The 20,157-nt window shown below is 49.7% G+C and overlaps 9 protein-coding genes across 9 annotated transcripts; 4 read left to right on the top strand and 5 right to left on the bottom strand.

Moving 5' to 3' along the window:
* Window positions 1–18: 18 nt before the first annotated feature.
* On the bottom strand, window positions 19–4,389 carry chsB (chitin synthase class II). The gene is made up of 5 exons (XM_057152954.1): window positions 4,300–4,389; window positions 3,832–4,212; window positions 1,574–3,482; window positions 1,347–1,513; window positions 19–1,295 (listed from the first exon to the last, which is right to left on the bottom strand). Exons 2-5 carry the CDS (start codon window positions 4,053–4,055, stop codon window positions 365–367), a joined length of 3,231 nt encoding a protein of 1,076 aa, XP_057007292.1. The 5' UTR covers window positions 4,056–4,212; window positions 4,300–4,389; the 3' UTR covers window positions 19–364.
* A 670-nt stretch (window positions 4,390–5,059) lies between these two features.
* Window positions 5,060–6,671, bottom strand: N7473_007013 (DUF1774 domain-containing protein). The gene is made up of 3 exons (XM_057152953.1): window positions 6,320–6,671; window positions 5,773–6,212; window positions 5,060–5,693 (listed from the first exon to the last, which is right to left on the bottom strand). Exons 1-3 carry the CDS (start codon window positions 6,541–6,543, stop codon window positions 5,494–5,496), a joined length of 864 nt encoding a protein of 287 aa, XP_057007291.1. The 5' UTR covers window positions 6,544–6,671; the 3' UTR covers window positions 5,060–5,493.
* A 1,714-nt stretch (window positions 6,672–8,385) lies between these two features.
* On the bottom strand, window positions 8,386–9,447 carry N7473_007012 (inositol monophosphatase family protein; the record flags this gene model as incomplete). Its single annotated transcript, XM_057152952.1, has 1 exon — window positions 8,386–9,447. The coding sequence occupies one exon, from the start codon at window positions 9,445–9,447 to the stop codon at window positions 8,386–8,388; it is 1,062 nt and encodes a 353-aa protein (XP_057007290.1).
* A 418-nt stretch (window positions 9,448–9,865) lies between these two features.
* Window positions 9,866–11,419, bottom strand: N7473_007011 (MCT family MFS transporter; the record flags this gene model as incomplete). Its single annotated transcript, XM_057152951.1, has 5 exons — window positions 9,866–10,031; window positions 10,109–10,393; window positions 10,450–10,545; window positions 10,627–11,214; window positions 11,280–11,419. 5 exons carry the CDS (start codon window positions 11,417–11,419, stop codon window positions 9,866–9,868), a joined length of 1,275 nt encoding a protein of 424 aa, XP_057007289.1.
* Window positions 11,420–11,818: 399 nt separating this feature from the next.
* On the top strand, window positions 11,819–13,521 carry N7473_007010 (uncharacterized protein; the record flags this gene model as incomplete). The annotated part of the gene is made up of 4 exons (XM_057152950.1): window positions 11,819–11,925; window positions 12,000–12,701; window positions 12,765–13,124; window positions 13,188–13,521. 4 exons carry the CDS (start codon window positions 11,819–11,821, stop codon window positions 13,519–13,521), a joined length of 1,503 nt encoding a protein of 500 aa, XP_057007288.1.
* Window positions 13,522–13,925: 404 nt separating this feature from the next.
* N7473_007009 (glycoside hydrolase family 154 protein) lies at window positions 13,926–15,996 on the top strand (the record flags this gene model as incomplete). Its single annotated transcript, XM_057152949.1, has 3 exons — window positions 13,926–14,407; window positions 14,477–14,775; window positions 14,846–15,996. 3 exons carry the CDS (start codon window positions 13,926–13,928, stop codon window positions 15,994–15,996), a joined length of 1,932 nt encoding a protein of 643 aa, XP_057007287.1.
* Window positions 15,997–16,587: 591 nt separating this feature from the next.
* N7473_007008 (aminotransferase class IV) lies at window positions 16,588–17,598 on the top strand (the record flags this gene model as incomplete). Its single annotated transcript, XM_057152948.1, has 1 exon — window positions 16,588–17,598. The coding sequence occupies one exon, from the start codon at window positions 16,588–16,590 to the stop codon at window positions 17,596–17,598; it is 1,011 nt and encodes a 336-aa protein (XP_057007286.1).
* Window positions 17,599–17,769: 171 nt separating this feature from the next.
* On the bottom strand, window positions 17,770–18,333 carry N7473_007007 (actin-binding ADF family protein; the record flags this gene model as incomplete). The annotated part of the gene is made up of 3 exons (XM_057152947.1): window positions 17,770–17,795; window positions 17,862–17,992; window positions 18,068–18,333. 3 exons carry the CDS (start codon window positions 18,331–18,333, stop codon window positions 17,770–17,772), a joined length of 423 nt encoding a protein of 140 aa, XP_057007285.1.
* Window positions 18,334–19,154: 821 nt separating this feature from the next.
* Window positions 19,155–20,078, top strand: N7473_007006 (alpha/beta fold hydrolase; the record flags this gene model as incomplete). The annotated part of the gene is made up of 1 exon (XM_057152946.1): window positions 19,155–20,078. One exon carries the CDS (start codon window positions 19,155–19,157, stop codon window positions 20,076–20,078), a length of 924 nt encoding a protein of 307 aa, XP_057007284.1.
* Window positions 20,079–20,157: the final 79 nt, after the last annotated feature.

The raw sequence follows: 20,157 nt of genomic DNA, 5'->3' as shown, positions 1-20,157 counted from the left end.
AGGATTGAAGGGAAGTGAATAATAAATTCGGATTTAAGGGCAAGTAGCAACGGCAGTTACATGTTAAACAGGAAGTTGGTTTACCAATCGTACTTCAAGTGTAGAAAATCTTCATCGAAAACCATTCATCCTATCCAATTCAAACGCATAAGTACATTCCATTGTTCACATATACACATCGCCCTAGGTGTCTGTGACAGGGGTGGGGCATTAACCATCACAATATTTCCATCATAAGAAAAAAAAAGAAACATAACATAACAAAGTCATAGACCCAGATATCATAGGAAAACAAACTCCGTAAATGAGACTCCAACATCAAAAGGCATCAGACAGCCAAGGCAAAAAAAGGAACATAGCATGTCTATTTTCGCCAGAACATCGCCTTGCCCAAAGTTCGGCCAGCAGTCCACCTCGCCTCAGCAACACGATCCTTAAAGCTCGGCCCACCACTATACCGAATAGGCTTTGAAGGACCGCTCCCCTCCGAACTTCCGCCCACACTACTCCCACCAAAGGAACTCGGCGCGAAATTCGATATGTTACCCGCATCAAACTTCGTCTTTCCTTCAACGATCTTATGCACAAGGTTCAAAATCGCATAAATCGTTGAACCAATAGCACGCACAGCTGCCAGGACAGCGACAGCCCACAAAACAATAGCGAGATAGATATTCGTACCGCCCGAGTCCACGCCGTAAACCTCGGAGACAGCCATGCCGAGAATAACATTAGCAGCCATCCAGATGGAAACCATGTACGTGCGGACAGCGCGGTAGTAGTCTTCTTGCATCTGGGCCTCGGGGATGGGAGTCTCGGGGACTTCGAGACGATCACGGAGGTTGCGAAGGGCGGCGTCGTAGCCGCTGTCAATGTCTAGTTGCTCGGAGGGCATTTCGACAACTACAGTGGACCCGTTGATGACCTTAGCAGCACCGAGATCTGTGTTGATGACGTTGTCACCCTTGGTTCCCCATGTCACGTCGTGCGTATTGCAAAAGGCGTAGACCTGCAACGTGCAGATGTAGCTGGGCAGGAGCAGGAAATATTGCGCGGATGAGGTGAACATGTGCCACGGATCGAGGTACAGGAAGGAAGTGTAGAAGTACAGGCCGACGGTGGACAACATGGACAGGACAATGTTCATGAGGAGCGTACTGCTGACATGCAAGTCTTTTTTACCAACACCGGCACGCGACATGAGCTCCATGACGACAAGGTAGAGAGCGCAGAAGACGGTGTAGAACATGATAACGGCGTAGACGATGATACCGGAGAGGTACATATTTTTCGCTCTTGAAAGGTGTTAGCAGGGATAGATTGTGTTTGAGGTGTGATGAACATACCCTTGAGGACGATTACCCAGAGAAATGATGAATTGCAAGCACATAACCAGAACACAGGCATAGCGCAGCACAATAAAGATGTATTTGCCCATATTGTGACCAAATGGATCAAGCTTCTCATCAGTGAGCGAGCCAGCGATGAAGTAAAAAGCAAGGTAGAAATTTGCCTGTGTAGAGGTTAGTAAATATTCACAACAAACAGAAATCCACAACAGCAAGATACTCACCAGACCAAAGTAAGTGAACAAGAGGTTGAAGGTTTGATACACAAACTCAATGTGCAACAAGATCTTTCTTGCCAGCGAGTGATCCGTCTTCCAGATCTGCTTAGCATTGAAAATCGAGTACACGGCCGCGAAGAAAGCACCGTTCAGCCAACGACGACGCTGTGAGATGAACTCAGGCACCGAGTCGGGTACATCAGTCTCTCCAACAGCACTCTTGACGAACTTGAGCACCCATCTCTCTTCTCGTTTGGCGACCAGCTCCCAGCAGAGAATACGATCCTCGGCCAGGTACATGTTGGCTGTGAAGACATCCGCATCCTGACCGTGCAGGGTCTCACCCTTGAAGTATTGGTTCAGTGGACCATGACCGTCGGCGTCATTCTGGAGGGCGAAGAAGCGATAGGCACTCAGCGCACCCGGAAGCACAGTAATGTAACCAAACACAGACTCCAGAGGCTTGTCCAGAATGTTGGACATCTTGTACTCGAAGTTCTGACTGGCAACGAGCGGGTTGAAGAGACCCAGCATACCCTTACCCTTTCCGGCCTTGATTTCTCCAGCAGCACCAGCAACATTGGAGTCCTGATCGAAGGCCTTCCACAAGTGATACAAGGCAGTTGGCTCAGGCTTAGTACCAACGTCGAGGAGGATACAGATATTCGGCTGCAAGGCACGACCAAAGGCATTAAAGAACCATCGGTGAGAGTTGAGCTTCTTCTGGTTGTGTTCCTTCAGACAGAAGATAACCTGACAAGGCATGATACCCTTCTCAGCACCCTTGAACTTCAAGTCCGAGTCAAGCGACACCTGCGTGGTGTACTCGTACACATGTGCTTGCACTTCCTTCTGGTTGACAATATTCTTCGCAATTCCTTCCTGATAAACACCGAGCGCGGCCAATGCATTCAAAGTGCGTGGATGCACCTTCTTCCGACCATCGGAAATGATACAGACCACAATCTTCTTCCATCCATCCTTGCCCCAAGTACGGGACTTGGTACGCGAACAGAAGTGGGTGATATTGCGCATGATACCATGCATCGTTCGAGTGAAGCCAATCTCATCTTCGTTGTACATGGTCACGCAAATAAACAACTCGGTCTCACGGGTAGTGCTACCAATTTGCTGGCGCAGCTTATAACCCCGAGATGTGAACTCGTCGGGATCGGAGGTCACAGCCGTGTACCGCATGTGAGTAAACTCGCGCTCATCGCGGCGGGGAAGGAAACTGTGCAGGATGGTGGGAATCTTGCACTCCAGAATCAGCTCGCCGTTGATGAGTTGAACCTCCTTCTTGGCCATTTGAGTAGCGCGAACACCACGGCGGCCTTGCTTATCTGGCGCAGGTCCATAGTGCAGATTCGGATCGATCATGCTGGACTCGTCATCGTCGTCTTCTTCCAAGTCGACCTTGGCCATTTCGTCCTTCTCATCGCCCATTACTGTCGACTCGCTCATGAATGATCGGACACTGCCGCGAGATGTGTGATTAATAGTCCGGCCGCCTCCACCGAACGGGTCCGCACCAGACATTCCATCGGCAATATCAATACTGGAATCTGTAGCCGAGGACGGTGCTGGTCCAGAGAATAAGGGTGCCGGAGGCAGAGGTCTCCTAGGGCTTCCTCCATATCTCGAACTGGGTGTCCCAGGACGTGGACTACCATTGATGTCTGCGCGCTCGTATCCGACACTCGACACTGAAGGAGGGCGAACGTGGCCGGGACTCCAAGGGCGGGTAGGTGAACCTGTTCGTGGGGGAATTGATGGGTAGACTGATGTATCTGCGAGGCTAGCAGTGGGTGCCGGGATGCTGGGGGGAACTCCAATGCTGGAAGGCGGACGCGATGGTGACGTTGCGCTAGGGACATTGTAATAGCGATTGTCGTATGAAGGCACTTGGCCAGTTCTATTTCGCGTTCGAATGTTAGCACGCGGCCTTGTAGGGTAGTCCATGTTGAACCAAAAGCGAGTTTTTGCTTCAAATGAATGTGCGACGCGATATAGTCAACAAGTACTATCGATGGAGTCTTATCCAACCGACTAGCAATGCACCACCAGAATTAATTGCCTCTCGTCCAATGGGAAGCATCCCTACAGGCAGTCTGTCAAAGTCCAACGCGCATCTTGGCTCTTCTGTCAAGGGAGGAGCCGCAATGAGCGCAGTGTGCATACGTCCTCGTCACGGTGGCAACGGCACGAATGTGTCGTGGAATAAAGTTTTGATAGTCATGACAAGAGAAAAACAGTATACTTACGGGGTAGAATCAAAATAAGCTGGCTGGTATTGCGATGGCGAGGGTGCGCGATGGCTACTCATATCCGCATCGATGTCGCCGCTGGTTGGGAGTAGGCGCATAGTGGCGCCGTTCTGTCGCGACGCACCATTGGGAGACTCATGGTCGGAGAGGTACGAGGACGCATCTTGGTCAAAGTAGGCAGGCGGCCCATCGCCGTAATTGGATGGCGGATGACGGCTCATGATGTGAACGTGGAATGTGTTCGTTTTGAGAGGGGCTGGAGTGGTTTAGTTCCTCATAGTAGAGGAACGCAATGCGGTTGGTGCGGGTGAGACAGGCTGCGCAATGGGACCTTGGATCAGGACTTTACTGGTACCACCGCTGAGAGGAGTAGCAGGTCTTTCAGGTTGATTGTCGCGTTAGTGAATGTTCGGTGGACTGTTGGAATGTGGATTCCCGCGAAGGAATGCGGGAGATGTTGCTTACCACGTGTACTTTATGAAAACCAAGTACCTGAGAAGAGGAAGCAGTAGATGTGGGAGATGGCACAAGGAAAGAGCTTGAGAATAATGAGAAGAGGAGACAGGCTAACTTGGAAGCGCAGGTGGTCTTCAAACAAGCCCAGCCCGGTTGATCCGCAGGCGCAGTCAACAAAGTGGAGGTTGTTTTGCGGTTGTCGGGGCAACTCTGCAGCCTGCCGAGTCACGACATTCGCTGATTTGCAAGGGAGCCGCCCCCTCGAGCTTGATTCTGCACGGGGTGCGATCAATTTATTCCAAGTTTCAAGATTTACTCGATTCACGATGTGATTAATCTTCAAAGGCGATATATCCATGCACACTGCAATTAGATAGATATTCTCCGCTTGCCTACCGTGGTTGTTGATATGGATGTCATCGCCATCTCCGCGGTTCCACTCTCAGGTGGGTCCGGGCTGCCATCGGGATTGCGCAAAGGCCCCCAGGAGTTCATAACGAGCACAATAATAATGAAGATGCTAAGCAACATGGGGTTTAGTTTAGGCAGGCGAATTGTTTTATGAATAACATACAAGGAACTATCTCACCGTACGTTTTAGCAGAGTAGGTCCAGTTGTTGGATCTAGAGAAGTAGAGACTTGCTGAGAATGCTCAGCGCTCACAAGCATTACAACAAGAGCTCAACACTCAATCGAAATATATATACCGAAGGCTCATTAAGGTCTCTGGTAAAATGCGTCCTTAATTAGGTACTGCATACATACGGAATTGTATTCTCGAGGTGATATTCAGTCCATAACTGGACCTATAATGTCATTCTTTGCCACCATATTCGCCTCGACTTGCACCCAACCGACATGAACAGACAGAAACATAGATCGCCCATCATTATCTTGCATTTATATGACCACAGATCAACACTAAAAAGAAAAGAGACAAATGACAAACCAGAATCATGACAAAAGGGAATCATTCTCCGCATATCCATTAAACATCACGCATGAATCGAGTCAAACTGTCAACGAATTCCACCAATGCCTCTCCATCAACAAGCTGTCATCCATTCCGAACTTTCCCCCTGTTCTCCGTCCTGTTCAATATCCTCTCAACCTCAGACAAGCCACAACCGTCATCCTACCAAACTACCACATCTGTTGTGCTCATCCATGGCTTCACGTTCGACTAGGTCGTATTTCCCACCTTATGCCTCCTCATTAAGCAGGGGCTGGCGCTCACGATCCGTCGACTCGGGGTGCGCAACACTGCGGAACAGACTGTCACGGCCGTAGTACTTGGTACTTGAGATGTAGAGAGAAGTCACCAGGAAGACGGCGAAGATGACAAACGCAAAGATCCACTGCAAAGCAATGATCTTAATGGCGACTTGGCGAAGTGCCAGCGCTAAAACATACAAAATTAGTACAAGCCACCCTCCTCGTGGACAATTGAATGCCGCCGAGGTCTGGATCAAGAAACTTACACAGCGTGAGGAAACTAAGACAATACCCTAGGATATAATCCTGTCGCACGACAATATCAAACACACCCACAAGCAGAATCACCCAAATAAAGATATTAGCAACGATCCGACCAGGCAAATTGTGGCTGTTCACGGCGACGGCACCGTTCCAGAAGATCGCTGTCAGAGTCCAGGCGTAGGGTCCGGCGACGGCGGATAGGTGTACGAAAGCGGGGAGGCCTTGGTGACGCCAGTAGGTAATAGCCTGGTTGATGAAGTGGGCGATGAGAATGATCTCGGAGCCCCAGAAGTGGTTACGGGTCCAGAGGAGGATCCAGGCGAAGACGAAGAGGTTGTTTAGGATGAAGTGGGTGGCGACGTTGGCGGCGGCTGCGACGAGGGCGGTTTCCTTGGAGAAGAGGTGCCAGACGTAGCTGAGTTGCGAGAGGAGGAGGAGGATCCTAGGTTGGGAGTGTTAGTTGGTGTGAACGTTCGCTGTAGGATAGAGGCAATAGTATATATAGATTGGGGGTTGTCCAGCTTGGAGAGTCTGGTAGGATCTTCTCACCAGTAAATTCCGGTCACGGTGGTGTTCTGGCTGAAGGGCGTGTTATGCTTGTTGCCCTGCTTCCAGAGTTTCTTGCCGCCTTTGGTGTCGTCGGGCGAGTGGAGAGAGTAGTAGATTCCAACGATGACGACCACGGCCCAGGTGAGGGGTACAAAGACCCGGTACAGATTCAAGGCGTGGGCATTATGCGTCTCACGACGGGCGAAGGGGTTATAGGTCGCCATGGATTGTGAAGCAAGTGCGTAGGAAGTTCGAGGAAATTGAAACGGCAGCCTGCGTAACTATGGGAGATCCAAAAAAGAAAAAAGAGCGCCAGAAGCGGGGTGGGGATTGGATTATATACGGAGCAAATAATTACCAAGTTACATTAGTTGGACTGTAGGATGGTCTGTCTCATCGTCCGAGGTCCTCCCGACTACCATAGTTAGCTACTTGTGTAGTACCTTGGTACCCTTCACTTCGTCATCTCGTACGACAACTGCCCATTAGCTGCAGCAGTTGCCGCCCAGAAAGTCCAGAAAGTCCGGGCGTGGTCTGATGACCCAAGACAATTAATGCCCATATTGGCATATCCAGGGTGGCGCCAATCTGGCTGCAGCACCATGAGGTCAATCCCCTCGTTTGGGGATCTTGTAGAGATTATCATTGGTGATGTCAGGCCAGCTTAGGCTATCTTAGCGGCTCCACTCCCCGCTTGAAAGCCGGTTCTCACCCGAGCCCGAACTACAGGGCAGTACTCCGTAGTAGTATCCTGCTAGGCTGGCTCCTGACGCTCTAACGAGGTCTCGACCCGGTGATAGACCAGACAATCTCTCTGTCAAAGATCATACAAGAAGTCTTTCAATATAGGGCGGGGGTGAATAGAAAATTGTAGCATGCCCGCGCAGGGGGGTCGCACCCAACCTGTAACATGAATGGCGCAACTGAATGCTGGGGGTTGTCGATCTAAGGGCACGGCCCCTGCAGGCAGATCAACCTGGAGAAAATAATGTATCTGTACACAGTACCCCGTACAGGAGATGGCGCATGGTAAAGTTCCTTTCCTGCGAGGTGCGACGCCATACAGATGCGAGGCCGACGCCCCTGGATCAGAGCGAAGCAGACGCAGATACAAGGAAAACTTGACTAGCGACTGGGGTAAAAAAAAAAAAAAAAAAAAAAAAGCAAGGCAAATGGCAGTTGGCAATTCCAGCAGGTCTCAACGCTACCTACGCCTGTCCGTGATTTAAGCGGGGGAATACCTACCCAGGTCGACATGGAAAAAACACCCTGATCAGAGAGTGTACTCCTGGATATATATTTATAGGAATACCTCCCACGAATGAGAACCTAAGGGAGATGCGGGGGTCAAAGGGGGCCAATACTGAAACAGCGAATGATGGGATGGCTTAGTATTGGGATTTACTCACTGCTAGTGAATTGAGAGACATTTATACCTGAGCACCTCTTGTAGGCAATTAAGTAGGCTTATGGTTCATGGCCCGACGTGGGATAAATTGCGGGTTGACGCCAACTCGGAGGACGCCACCGAACATCAACATACTTACTGTATTTCGGAAAACAAAGAAGACTTGACCTTAACACCTTTTGAGAGTAGCGAGTACTTTTGTGTACTCGTTCGGTTATGACCGTAGAAGAAGGAGCACATCGTGGGTGTGGGTTGAACGCCCACGAGAACCCTCAGCACCACTCATAGCAAATTGCTTCATAAAACCAAAATATTCGAAATGTTCTCATAACAAGCCTTCGTGGTCTAGTTGGTCATGACGTCGGTCTCATATGGATCTTATGACGACCCTGCTTTAACAGGGTGGTAATCCGAAGGTCTCCAGTTCGAACCTGGACGAGGGCAATTCTTTTTGTGTTTTGGTGGTTCCGCTATTACCAATTGGAACCCGGAAGGGTTCCTCTTTCTTTTTATTAATGAACATTGAATGCATCCCCTAAACATTATGTTTTAATCATATTTCATTTTATGTCAGCGATGTTATGTCTAATCGTATATCCCAACTCCGTATCAAATGACATAAACCATAACCCATGAACCATGACCTATAATCCATGAACTATGCCTGCCTAGCAGCCCTGACAGCCTCCAAAACCCGCCCATGTATAGAAGCTTCAGCAACAACCATTCCATAACACCCACCAAGCGTCCTCCCAAGCCCACAATCCACAGCCTTCCCTTCCAAATCCGTGACCACACACCCCAGCTCCTGCACCAACAACATACCCCCAGCATGATCCCAGATCTTCGACCGATAGCTCTCTCGCCGCGGCACCTTGACAAACGCATTACACCCACCCTGCACCGCAATCGCCACATACCGCATCTGCGCAGACCACAAGTCCACCGAGTTCGGCCACGGGCAGTCTAGCTGCGCCGCGACCCGAGCATGGATCTCAACATTATGCGACGACGCCGCCCGCGTATCCACGAATCGCACATCGCTCGCCTTCTCAACCGCCGGTATCCTCTCCAGCGCCCGGCAAGCGTGTAACGCACCCGTACCCAGCGGCGCAATGAACGCCCCATGTCCCGCGACAGCAGTCAAAAGCTGTCCATACCCGTCCCGATCAACCGTCTCCTCCGAGACAGGTCCCTCACCAAGCTTTAAGTTTGGACAACCCAGCACACCAATCCGCTGCACCCCGTCCTCGACCAGCGAGAGACACACCGCATATTGCTGGCCCTGTATGAACGTAGCCGTGCCGTCGACAGGGTCCAGTGTCCATACACGCCCGGGTCCGCAGGCGCCCCTTGCGCCGAGATCGATCAGCTCGAGGAGCTCGTCGCGCGAGCTGGGGGTGTGCAGAAGTGCTTCGCTCGCTTCATCATCGAGGTGTACGGATGTGGCAAGTTCCCAGGTGCGTTCGAGGAGGGTTGGGTTCTCGCGCAGTGCGGTGGAATCTTCTTCGCCGACAATTTGGTCTGTGGGGAAGGTGTGGTGGATGGCGGCGATGATGGAGGCTTGGGCGGCAAAGTCGGCGATTGTAACTGGGGTGTCGTCCTTTTTGTCGAAGGAGCCTTTGTCTACTTCGGAGAGGAGTTGTTTTGTGAGGAGAGCGGCTCGCTGGACGGCGAGGCTGGCTAGGTGTAGCTCTTTGGCGTAAGAGTGTGTGTTCATTTTGGTGGTTTTTGGTTGATGGTGTTGAGGGATTGGTGGTTGAGGTTAAATAAGGAAGGGCAATTGAGTGTCCCGACGGAGTTGAGCCGGCCGGATAATTGCAATGACTCAATTGACTGTTCCCCACCATCGTGAACAATATTTCTTGGATCCCGATCGTTTCACCGGGTGGATCACGTGGGGTTATTGGTAACTACGTCATTGGGCCTGGGAGAAGCGAAAACGGATGTCGAGGTGAGGATTAAAGATAGGAAGCATTGCTGAGAAGTTCTAGAATGTTTTCAAAGCTATCTACTCAGAAAAGCCGCCTTAAGAGGCTGTTGCTTCTAGGGTCTCAAAATGTAGATCATCAAAGAATCCTTGTCGCCTTGTGGGGTATATTCTCCGTGGCCATATACAAATCTGGGATAAAGGAAACTTAAACTTTCCATGTTCCACGCTGCTTGGCAAGACCGCTTGTCGAGAGACCTAGAAATAATGTACCAAGCAAGAGGGAAAGCCCAGAAAATATCTGTAGACCAGAGTAATCATTGTCATGCTGTCGGTGGAGAAGCGCGCCCTCAATGGGAAGACCAGTCAGACAACTATAAATATTAGGCGAGACTCGAATCAAAATTGACCATACAAAAAAATTGATAGACACAGAGCTGTAATCACTCACCTCACGGAAATAGCTATCTGGAACGTCCCAAATCTCTGCCCCAAAGTCTCGAGTTTGCCGAGTTTGGCAACGCATGGCATGAAAAGAGACACCAGTGCGCCGCTGAAGAATCCGAAAATCAAGGCAAAGACGATTAGTCCGGCATGCGAATGATGATAATTGAACGGCAACCATAAGGCAAATATTGTCACGCCCGAACCACAGGCACATAGTGTGAAAATGTTGAAGTGGCCAAAGATGTCTGCAAGGAATGGCGGGATAACACGGCCGGGGACAGATGTTGCACTTATGGTGGTCAGTATATAAGCAGGTAGCCATAAGCCGACCTGAAGTTTACATACTTGATCATTGAAATCAGATATAGAGCTAGAGCCGGCGAGAAGCCCTGGTTCACTGCCATGGTCGAGATATAGTTGAAAGGCGCCCACATTCCCCACCTGTTCAGGATTCAAGATATCAGCTTTGAACTAGATACTTTGAAATATTCCGAGCCCAATAGATCATCACTCAATACCCACATCGTCAGATAAGTACCAACAGTAAAGAGCATAAACTCCTTCTGCTTGAAAAGCGTCACGTCAAACCACTTTAACTCTCGATTCCACTTCTTGCGCGGCAACCTTGCCCGTGTCAAGATGCAAGCTGCAACCAACAAAACACCCATAAGCAGCGCCACATAACGAGTGGCACCCGCAAACCCCTTCTTCTCCATCACACGATCCATGAAAATGGGACAAATCACCCCGCCGACACTGCTCCCGGTACTAGCAATACCGGTGGCCAGTCCTCGTCGACGCACAAACCACTGTCCAACGCAGAGTATACCCGCAGAAAACAGACCGCCGACTCCAATACCAAAAAGAAGGCCCTGAGCTAGGAAGATCTGGTAGTACTCGTGCGCTAGACTGGTCATGCAGAGTGAAAATACGCAAATCACGCTGCATGGGTATAGTACGGGGGCAGGGCCGTATGTGTCGAATATGCGGCCGTATAGGGGACCTAGTGCGAGCACGAGAGCTAGTTGGACGGCAAATATCCAGGATATGCTAGAGGGGGAGTATTCGTGGAGGATTGTTTCTTCGTAGGTCTTTTGGAAGACGCCCATGCTGTGGATGATTGTCAGTGGAATGGGCTTATCAAGTGAGTACTTGCAAAGTGTAGGGGAGTTCACGAGTTAAGAAAGCCGAAGCTGCAGAACATGCAGAAGAAAGAGCCTAGGACGCATAGCCAGCCGCGTATACCTCCTTCGGGAGGCAGTTCCTCAGGCACGGGAGCTGGTGCTGTGGTTTCATTTTGAGGCTTCTCGGCCATTTTGAGTATACTAATACAGAAAAGAGTTATATTGATAGGAGGACGAAGTCACCTATTAATTGCCTCTGCTCGACTACAAACATGAATTACAAAGGATTTATAGGTTTGGGAGCATGGTCGAATAACGGATACACCGAGAAGACTGCGTCAATTGTCAGCGATCGACCCACTTCAATTGTCATATACTTAACATTATACAAGACTTGAATTATTAACCCAGAAAAGGCGACATTACTGTTCAAAGTAATTCAACTATAGGAATCGCGCCAACTCTGTCGGCCGCCGCTAAACCGGTTCGGGAGCAACCGGATGCGAGCCTCGTGGGATGTAATAAGGATTCCAACCTCTCTCAACCTACATGGGGAAATTCACTTCCAGTCGCATCCCTAAAATCCCCTAATGTCGGCCGACAAGATTCAAATGAAGGCGGAACTTGCCTGTTTGATGTGCAAGACCAGGAAGAAGAAATGCGACAAGGCTCTCCCGCGTTGCGGATATTGTACAGGGTGGGTAGTCGCTGTTGTTTCTTGGCAACCTAGTCATTGCTGGTGGAGAGATCTAACAGTATTCTACGTAAAAGGAAGAACCTGAAATGTCGATATCAGGATTCACGTCTAAATGCCGCCAAGCGATATGTGCATCTCGACCGCCTGAACCATGTTGCCAAGGCCTCGATCTTCCTTATGGATACATTATCTTCTGTCGACCTTTCGAGCTATATCCCGGTCGACGAACTCTCCGAGATGAAAAGTATGGACGTTTTTATCAGCGCACAAGTACATCGCATAGTTCATGCAACTGGTCGATTTGTCAGCGATATAATCGAGCAATTCTTCGGCGGGATATACCGCTTCGTCCCAATCGTCAGCCGCAATCGCATCCAAGAAGTGATCGCTGGAATACCAGTCACCACACCGCCGGCCGATTTTTCTATTCTACTACTCACTATATGTCTGACAACGTATCATCCAAAGCCACTCGAGAAGTCGTTACCAGGTATCGACCACGATTCATTGTATATCGCCACCAAGTCCCTTTTCAGTAAGGTGCAGACGGCTACCTCCGCGCAAGGCCAGCCATCCCTATCACTTGTGCAAGCAGGTATTTTGATCGCAGTTTACGAGTATGCGCGGGGAATGGTAGATAGCTCATATCTCTCTATTGGTGCCTGCGCGCGCATGGGATATGCTGCTGGCATCCATGAACGGACAAGACTGCCCGGAAAAGGAACGCTCTCAAAGGAGGAAGGCAACACTTGGTGGTCGATACTAATATATGAAAGGTATGTTGTTCAATAAATTTTCGACAATTCGTCAAAAGGCTAAGGCCAACTTCTCTTTCGCAGATTAATTTGTTGTGATGTGACAACGTCTCAGGACCAGCCATTTGCCGCCACCATGCCTGGACCAGATGCGCTACTTCCAACAGAGCCAAAGGAAATTGACAGAGCTGATCGTCTAGAACCTCAATCAGTTACTATTAGCTCACTAAGCACTGAAGAGGGCATTAGCCCACTTGGACGTGCAGCCCAAGGGGTCTGGATTCTCGACCAGGTTCTCCAGACAATCCGTATGGAACAAACGAAGTGCAAACTAGCCCGACTGACTGAATTAAATGATACACTTCAATCATTTATGATGACTCTCATGCGCCAACTATATGGTGGTCATGAGCTTTTGTGTGGCTCGATAGCAGTGGTGATCAGGTCAGTCATTGCCAAAACAGCTCAGAATGCGAGGCTTAGCACATGGGTCCTAATTCTGAGTAGGACTCTTTTCCTACTCAACGAGAAAATAGCTGCAGAACAGCTTGAACAAACACTAGATATCAATAGCTGGTGGCAAGAAAGAATTGAACAGTCCCAGGCCGCGCTCACCACAGCTACGAAGATGATGGTTGATATTGTGAAGAGTGACTCACTGGCTAGCCCACCATGTGCCTGGCCTCCGAGTCGTTTGCATCGGCTTCGAGCTGCACTTAGACACCTCAAACAGCAGCCGTACTTACGGAAAGAAAGTTGGTATGATGATGCCGAGGGTCGTCTTCGCGAGGCGCTGGATGAGGTTTGTTGGTACTGGAGTGTGGACCGCAGTAACTTATGAGAGAGTCATCGGGAACAAAGTTCACTTATAGAAGAATCAATCTGGTTAATATCCGAAAGCATATTCTCTGTTCAAAATGATTCGTGGAAGAAAGGGTTTCTGGAAAAAAGGCACCTGGAAGAAAGGTCCCCGGATGATCGGCCTTTGATCGGCTTTCGCAGCGAACACCGACTGGATCCCCCCACCACCACTACCCCGCCCTTCATATTGGCCCCTCTTAGGCTAAACTTTGGGCTGTATGTAGTAGTGTGGGGGTCAACAGCCCCAGACACGGATACACTCATAAGTTCGGCCGTCGGATAAAAACCCCGAAGAACAGAAATTAATATAATCATGCCACATTCCATTCTTTAAACGACATCGAAAGAAACCCAAAAAAGCTATCATATTCTCTCTCACCCAAAATGTCCGTCCACGCAAACGGCAAGACTCCCTCTCATCCATTCAGCGACTCGCCATTCCGCACACGCGCCGATCTCCAAGCAGCATGCTGTGCCCTTCTAAACCCCTTGCTCTCCCTCTTTACCCCGGGTGGCAGTCGTGTTAAGGTCGGATCATCCACGACTCGGTTCGACGAAGGTGGTGCCCAAATTGAGGGTTACGCTCGTCCTCTGTGGGGATTGGCATCTCTTCTCGCGGGAAACTATGATTATCAAGAAGCAGCGAAATGGCGAGAGGGTATTATTAACGGAACGGACCCCGAGAGCCCGGAATACTGGGGTGATATCGAGGATTTGGACCAGCGCATGGTGGAAATGTGTCCGATTGGCTTTACGCTTGCGGTTGCACCACATGTCTTTTGGGATCCGTTGACGGATAAACAAAAGGATAATGTGACCAGGTGGTTGAATAGTATCAATGAGCGCGAGATGCCTAATACTAATTGGTAAGAGACAAGCTTATCCAAAACGCCAGTTGTGGTCAACTTGTTCTCCAGCTAATTTGTTCTGTCTAGGTTGTGGTTCCGAGTTTTTGCGAATCTAGGACTGCGAAGGAATGGAGCTGCTTATTCTCTGTCACGTATCGAGGCTGATATGGACCACTTGGACACTTTCCATGTTGGTGGTGGTTGGAGCAACGATGGTCCTAAAACCCATCATCAGATGGATTACTACTCTGGATCGTTTGCAATCCAATTCTTGCAACTTTTGTACTCAAAGCTTGCCGGTGACTTTGATTCTGAGCGGGCTGAAAGGTATCGCGAACGAGCAAAGGAGTTTGCAAAAGATTTTGTGTACTGGTTTAACCCGGATGGTATGCTGCTTGAAACCTACTCTGTAGGTTAATGAAATATTGAGTAAAGCTGACTAGAGTTACCACACAGGTCGAGCTATCCCATTCGGCCGCTCTCTAACCTACCGCTTCGCGATGGTTGGATTCTGGGGTGCCTTGGGTTTTGCCGATGTCGAACTTCCAGCACCTTTGACCTGGGGCGTAGTAAAAGGCATTCTACTCCGCAATTTCCGCTGGTGGGCTACACAGCCAGACATCTTCAACAATGACGGCACTTTGAACTTGGGATACTGTTACGCAAACTCATACCTGACGGAAAACTATAATTCTCCCGGATCTCCATACTGGTGCTGTCTGTCATTCACACCGCTGGCGCTACCAGAGACACACCCCTTCTGGACCTCAGAGGAAGAACCCTACCCGACAGCTTCCCTTCCAGAGGTTGTAGCGCTCAAGTACCCGAAACATATCGCCATCCGCCGAGGTGGACACTCCTTCCTACTATCCTCCGGACAAGCATGCCACTACCCGATGCGCGCAACTCATGCCAAATACGGCAAATTCGCGTATAGTTCTTCCTTTGGATACTCTGTTCCCACCGGTGGTTACCAGCTAGAGCAGTACGCCCCCGATAGCATGCTTGCACTCTCTGAAGATGGCGAGTTCTGGCACACACGGCGACTAGTCGAGGATGCGCATTTCGAGGAACCCGGCCAAGACGGTGTACCCGTCCTCGTTTCTACATGGAAACCTTGGTCTGATGTTGAAATTGAGACTATTCTGATCCCACCAGCGACTGAGACCCCGAATTGGCATCTACGTGCACACCGTGTGCGAAGTGGCCGCGCTCTGCAGAGCTCCGAGGGCGCCTTTGCGATCTACGGATGTCGAAGCGATAATGGTCGCACTCTCGGCCCCATGAAGGGTGATGCAGAGGAAGGGACGATTAGCGGCTCGGGAAGTGCGCTCGTTCTTTCGTCGGCTGGAGCTGTGGGTATTGTTGAGTTGTATGTTTCTGGGTTGCGGGAGGGCAGGATTGTTCTTGCTGATCCGAACTCGAACATTATTCATGGGCGTACACTTTTGCCGTCCTTGAATGTTGATTTGCTACCGGGGCAGGATCAGTGGTTTGTGACTGCTGTGTTCGCTTTACCTGGGGATACTAGCGCATGGCGTGCTGGTTGGGAGAAGAAGCCAATGATTCCAGGATGGTTGGCTAAGCGGATGGAAGGCTCCTCTTGAGATGGAGGGCCTAATGTTCAGGCGACCCTCGCACACTCCATATATTGATGGATCAGCATTACGACTGAGGTAACCTGAGTCCATTTTTAGTCTTGCTGATTTATGGCCTGAAACTTTCAACCGAACTGCAGTTTTCAACCTAACGTGTTGGATCCGAGTTGTTTTTCTTCATATTCCCTAAACTGGTAACATAGATAAGAAAATACCAATTCTCCGAAGAACCTCGAGTCCGTTCGATCACTACGCATGAATAGCTAGAGTGATAGGTGACACAGGTGTCAGTCGAAAGAGGGGTAGGCGGTTTATTTGGCGATTTTGGGAAAGTGATAGACACCTGCATCAACTATCTCTGCTAGCGAGACAAAGAAACCGCTCGCTTGGCTGCCTTCTATGAGAACTTCCATCGCCACAACTTGGTACTTTCATAACTCTCGAGGAAAGAACAATCAGCAATCAGTATTATTGTGATAATAACCAGAATTATCCAAATCTATTTCGTCCTGCCTACACGGACAGAGAACCAACAGCCGCATCTCCTTTCAGAAAGGAAAACCATTTGCCTGAATTTCAATAGCTTCAACCCTCTCCAATATGACATCAATGGGCAAAGTTTTCACAGGCTATGCTACCCGAACAGCCCTCCTCAAAAGAAGCAGCAATCCTTTCTCCAAGGGAATCGCCTGGGTCGAAGGACAACTCATCCCTCTATCCCAGGCTCGAATCCCCTTGATAGATCAGGGCTTTTTACATAGCGACCTCACCTACGACGTGCCCGCTATCTGGGACGGCCGATTCTTCCGTCTTGACGATCATCTCTCACGACTTGAAGCGAGTTGTCATAAACTCCGCATGCGACTTCCTCTACCGAAAGATCAAATCAACCGTATCCTCGACGAGATGGCTGCGAAAAGCGGTATTAAAGACGGCTTCGTCTCATTGATCGTTACACGGGGCCTTACCGGTGTGCGTGGTGCTACGCCCGAACAACTTCTCAAAAATAACTTGTACATGTTTATCCAACCGTATATCTGGGTTATGCAGCCTGATGTCCAGCGTACCGGGGGCTCCGCTATCGTCGCTCGGACAGTTCGAAGAACACCCGTGGGATCCATGGATCCGACCGTCAAGAATCTACAATGGGGTGATCTAACCCGTGGTTTACTAGAAGCCTCCGATCGCGGCGCTATGTACCCATTCCTGACCGACGGAGACGGGAATCTCACAGAGGGATCTGGGTTCAATATCGTGCTTGTCAAAGACGGGGTTCTGTTTACTCCCCAACGCGGGGTCCTTGAGGGCGTGACCCGTAAAAGTGTTCTTGAAATCGCCCGAGCCAATGGAATTGATGCCCGGGTGGAGTTTGTGCCTGTGGAGATGGTGTATCACTGTGATGAGATCCTCATGTGCACTACTGCGGGTGGGATTATGCCTGTTACCTCGTTGGATGGGAAGCCGGTTAAGGATGGTCGGATAGGGCCGATCACTAAGAGGATTTGGGATGAGTATTGGGCGATGCATTATGATTCGAGGTATAGCTATGCTCTCAACTACGGGGATTCTGAGGAGCAGAGTTCGGGGACTCCGCGGGCTCAGAAGCTTTAGATGGGATGTTGGGGTTTGGTATTAATATTGTATTTCATTTCGTGTCATTTCATATTGATAACCTTGCTGTGAGGGCTGGGAGAAGCTCGTGAGGGGATGATGGGGCGAGTGGATCCTAGCCGGTGTAGTGTGGATCCATAGTGCGAATGATGATATCAGGATCAGCCTGACTCAGAGGACCTTAAATTTTCCGAGGACTAGACAGGAGAAGATGGTTAGATTGAGGGCATTAATAGCTGAGTGAAGCTGTCGCAAGTACTTACTCGCAGCATGAGCCAGTTCCTCCGACTTGGATGCCTGCACATGCAGACTGATATCGTCGAGCGACCGGTACAGATGATCCTTGTTGCTCGTGTAGTAGGACTTGTCATGGATGCTCGCTGTCTCTGGCACCCTGCAATGAAAATCAAATCTCAGCACCCGTCGTATCGAGCAGCCACACGTCCAGTGATTAGATCAGGCAACATACCACGTGATAAACACTAACTTGTGTCGCGGTGCATCTCCAGCAGTGGGCGAATCATACGCAAAGTCCACAACAGCATACCGAGGGGCATCATCCTTGAAATGAGACAAGAACTCCTCGTACTTCTGGTACTTGCCAGACTCAGCCACGGAAATTGTCTTGTCGTGTGCCGAAGCTTCGTAGATGACAAAGTTCAGAGCATCAGTCTCTTTGACTGCATCAAAGGTTTCCTCACACTCGGGCTTGATGGTAGCGAATCCTCGTGTCATGATGGCTGAATGATGGGATGGTTAGTTGGGAGGAGAGGGGGTGTGGAAGATGAAGTTAAGGGAGGGGGGGAAAGTGAAAGAAGGTTTGTTGATGGGCGATCTTACCCCGGCTTTTTGTATGCGGGGAAACCCGATTAGGTAAGGTTGGTGGCTAACCTTGGTGCAAACAATGTGCCTGAGACATTGATGGTTGATGGCCTGATTGTGGGGGATCCGCACCGCTGGCGCTGTATATGACGTATGCTTTTGTGTATGGCCCAGGATTCTCTAGGAGGAGCTGGGTTGTTGTCACTTAGATAGAACAGGAACTGGCTGATGGCCTGGCTCATTAAACAATCGATAAGTGAATTGGTTTTATAATGGACCACCCACATCTGGGCAGAGATATCCGGTACGAGCGAGAAAAACGTCATTCCTCGGTGCCATCACATGATCGGGGTATATCATTCCTTTCAAGACAGTTTGCTTAGATCATACGATGTCAAAGGATCTGCATAGAGGAGGTAGCATGAAGTGGAAATTTCCACACATTTCCCCTTCTAGGGTAAAGCGTTATTACAGATAGGTCATGGTTGATAATTAACGAGTCAGAGAGCGCTACAAGCCTGCTCTCATCCTGATAGTTGCCAGCATGATGATTCTGAGGTCATATAGTGCTCTCAATTTGACCAATCAGCAGGCAGAACCTCAATCCCAACACTGGCTGTCGCAAAATGGATTAAAAGCTGGGAGACATGTAATTCCACCGATTCATTTTGTTCCTATTCTCTCTAATCAGTACTCAAATTAATATCAGCCAAACCATCAGAGTATCAAGCAACATGACTTTATCCCCCACAATCGAACTCGACCAAACCTTCCACCACTCCACTCCCACTCACAGCTACGCAATCCACTGGACATCCCTCGGCGACCCATCTTCCCAACCTCTCATATTCATACACGGCACACCATGGTCCTCACGAGTATGGACTAATTACGCACAATCATTCTCAAAATATTTCCACGTCTACCTATTCGACAACCCCGGTTTCGGGACAAGTCCACTCGGCAAGCCCCTCCCCGACAAAGAAGACACTATCAGCGAAGACCTCGCCCTCGATGCAGATCTCTCGCAACAATCGGCCGTATTTGCCGCTTTATTCAACCACTGGTCTCGAGAGTGGCAGCAAAAACCACACGTCGTTGCACATGATCATGGCGGGTTGATGACTCTACGGGCTCATATCATCCATGGCTGCGAGTATGCCAGTCTATGTTTGATCAATGTAGTCGCGATAGGACCATTCGGTCAACCACTCTTCAAACTTATCGCTGAGAATGAGAGTGTTTTTACAGCGTTGACGGGGCCGGTGTTTGAGGGTGTTGTCGAGGCGTATATTCGTGATGCTTCGTATGCAGGCTTGGACAGGGAGACGACGGAGGTTTTGAAGAGGCAATGGGTTTCTACGGATGAGGGGCGGAGGGGGTTTGTTAGGCAGATGGTACAGGCGAATAGTCGGAGTACTGAGGAGGTGGAGGGGAGGTATGATGAGGTTGGAAGAAGTATGCCTGTGCGGGTTATTTGGGGTAAGGAGGATGCGTGGATTCCTGTGGAGACGGCGGAGAGATTGAAGATGAAGTTGAATGCGAGGGACTTGGTGCTTATTGAGGGTGCTGGGCATCTGGTGATGTATGATCAGGAGGGGAAGTTGGGAGTAGAGCTGGGTTGGTGGTTGAGCCATGTTCGAGGTGTGAAAGAGTGATTGTGAGATGGACATCCTTTTGTTAAATTATGAGATCTATACAGATATCTTTCTTTTTCTTATTGACAAGCCAGAGACG

Source organism: Penicillium subrubescens (assembly GCF_028828155.1).
Source record: "Penicillium subrubescens strain IBT 31985 chromosome Unknown utg000005l_segment0_segment0, whole genome shotgun sequence".
Lineage (NCBI taxonomy): Eukaryota > Fungi > Ascomycota > Eurotiomycetes > Eurotiales > Aspergillaceae > Penicillium > Penicillium subrubescens.
The sequence above is the reverse complement of the archived record's forward strand: the minus strand, read 5'-3'. Positions and strand labels throughout refer to the sequence as shown.

Excerpts from the sequence above, each read along its gene's own strand:
- N7473_007013 (XM_057152953.1), bottom strand. The coding sequence starts at position 6,543 with ATGGCGACCTATAACCCCTTCGCCCGTCGTGAGACGCATAATGCCCAC. Across the intron at positions 6,213-6,319 it reads ACCGTGACCGGAATTTACTG|GATCCTCCTCCTCCTCTCGC; the intron begins GTGAGAAGATCC and ends CTCCCAACCTAG. Across the intron at positions 5,694-5,772 it reads TCTTAGTTTCCTCACGCTGT|CGCTGGCACTTCGCCAAGTC; the intron begins GTAAGTTTCTTG and ends TGTATGTTTTAG.
- chsB (XM_057152954.1), bottom strand. The coding sequence starts at position 4,055 with ATGAGCCGTCATCCGCCATCCAATTACGGCGATGGGCCGCCTGCCTAC. Across the intron at positions 1,514-1,573 it reads TGTTCACTTACTTTGGTCTG|GCAAATTTCTACCTTGCTTT; the intron begins GTGAGTATCTTG and ends ACCTCTACACAG. Across the intron at positions 1,296-1,346 it reads CTGGGTAATCGTCCTCAAGG|AGCGAAAAATATGTACCTCT; the intron begins GTATGTTCATCA and ends ACACCTTTCAAG.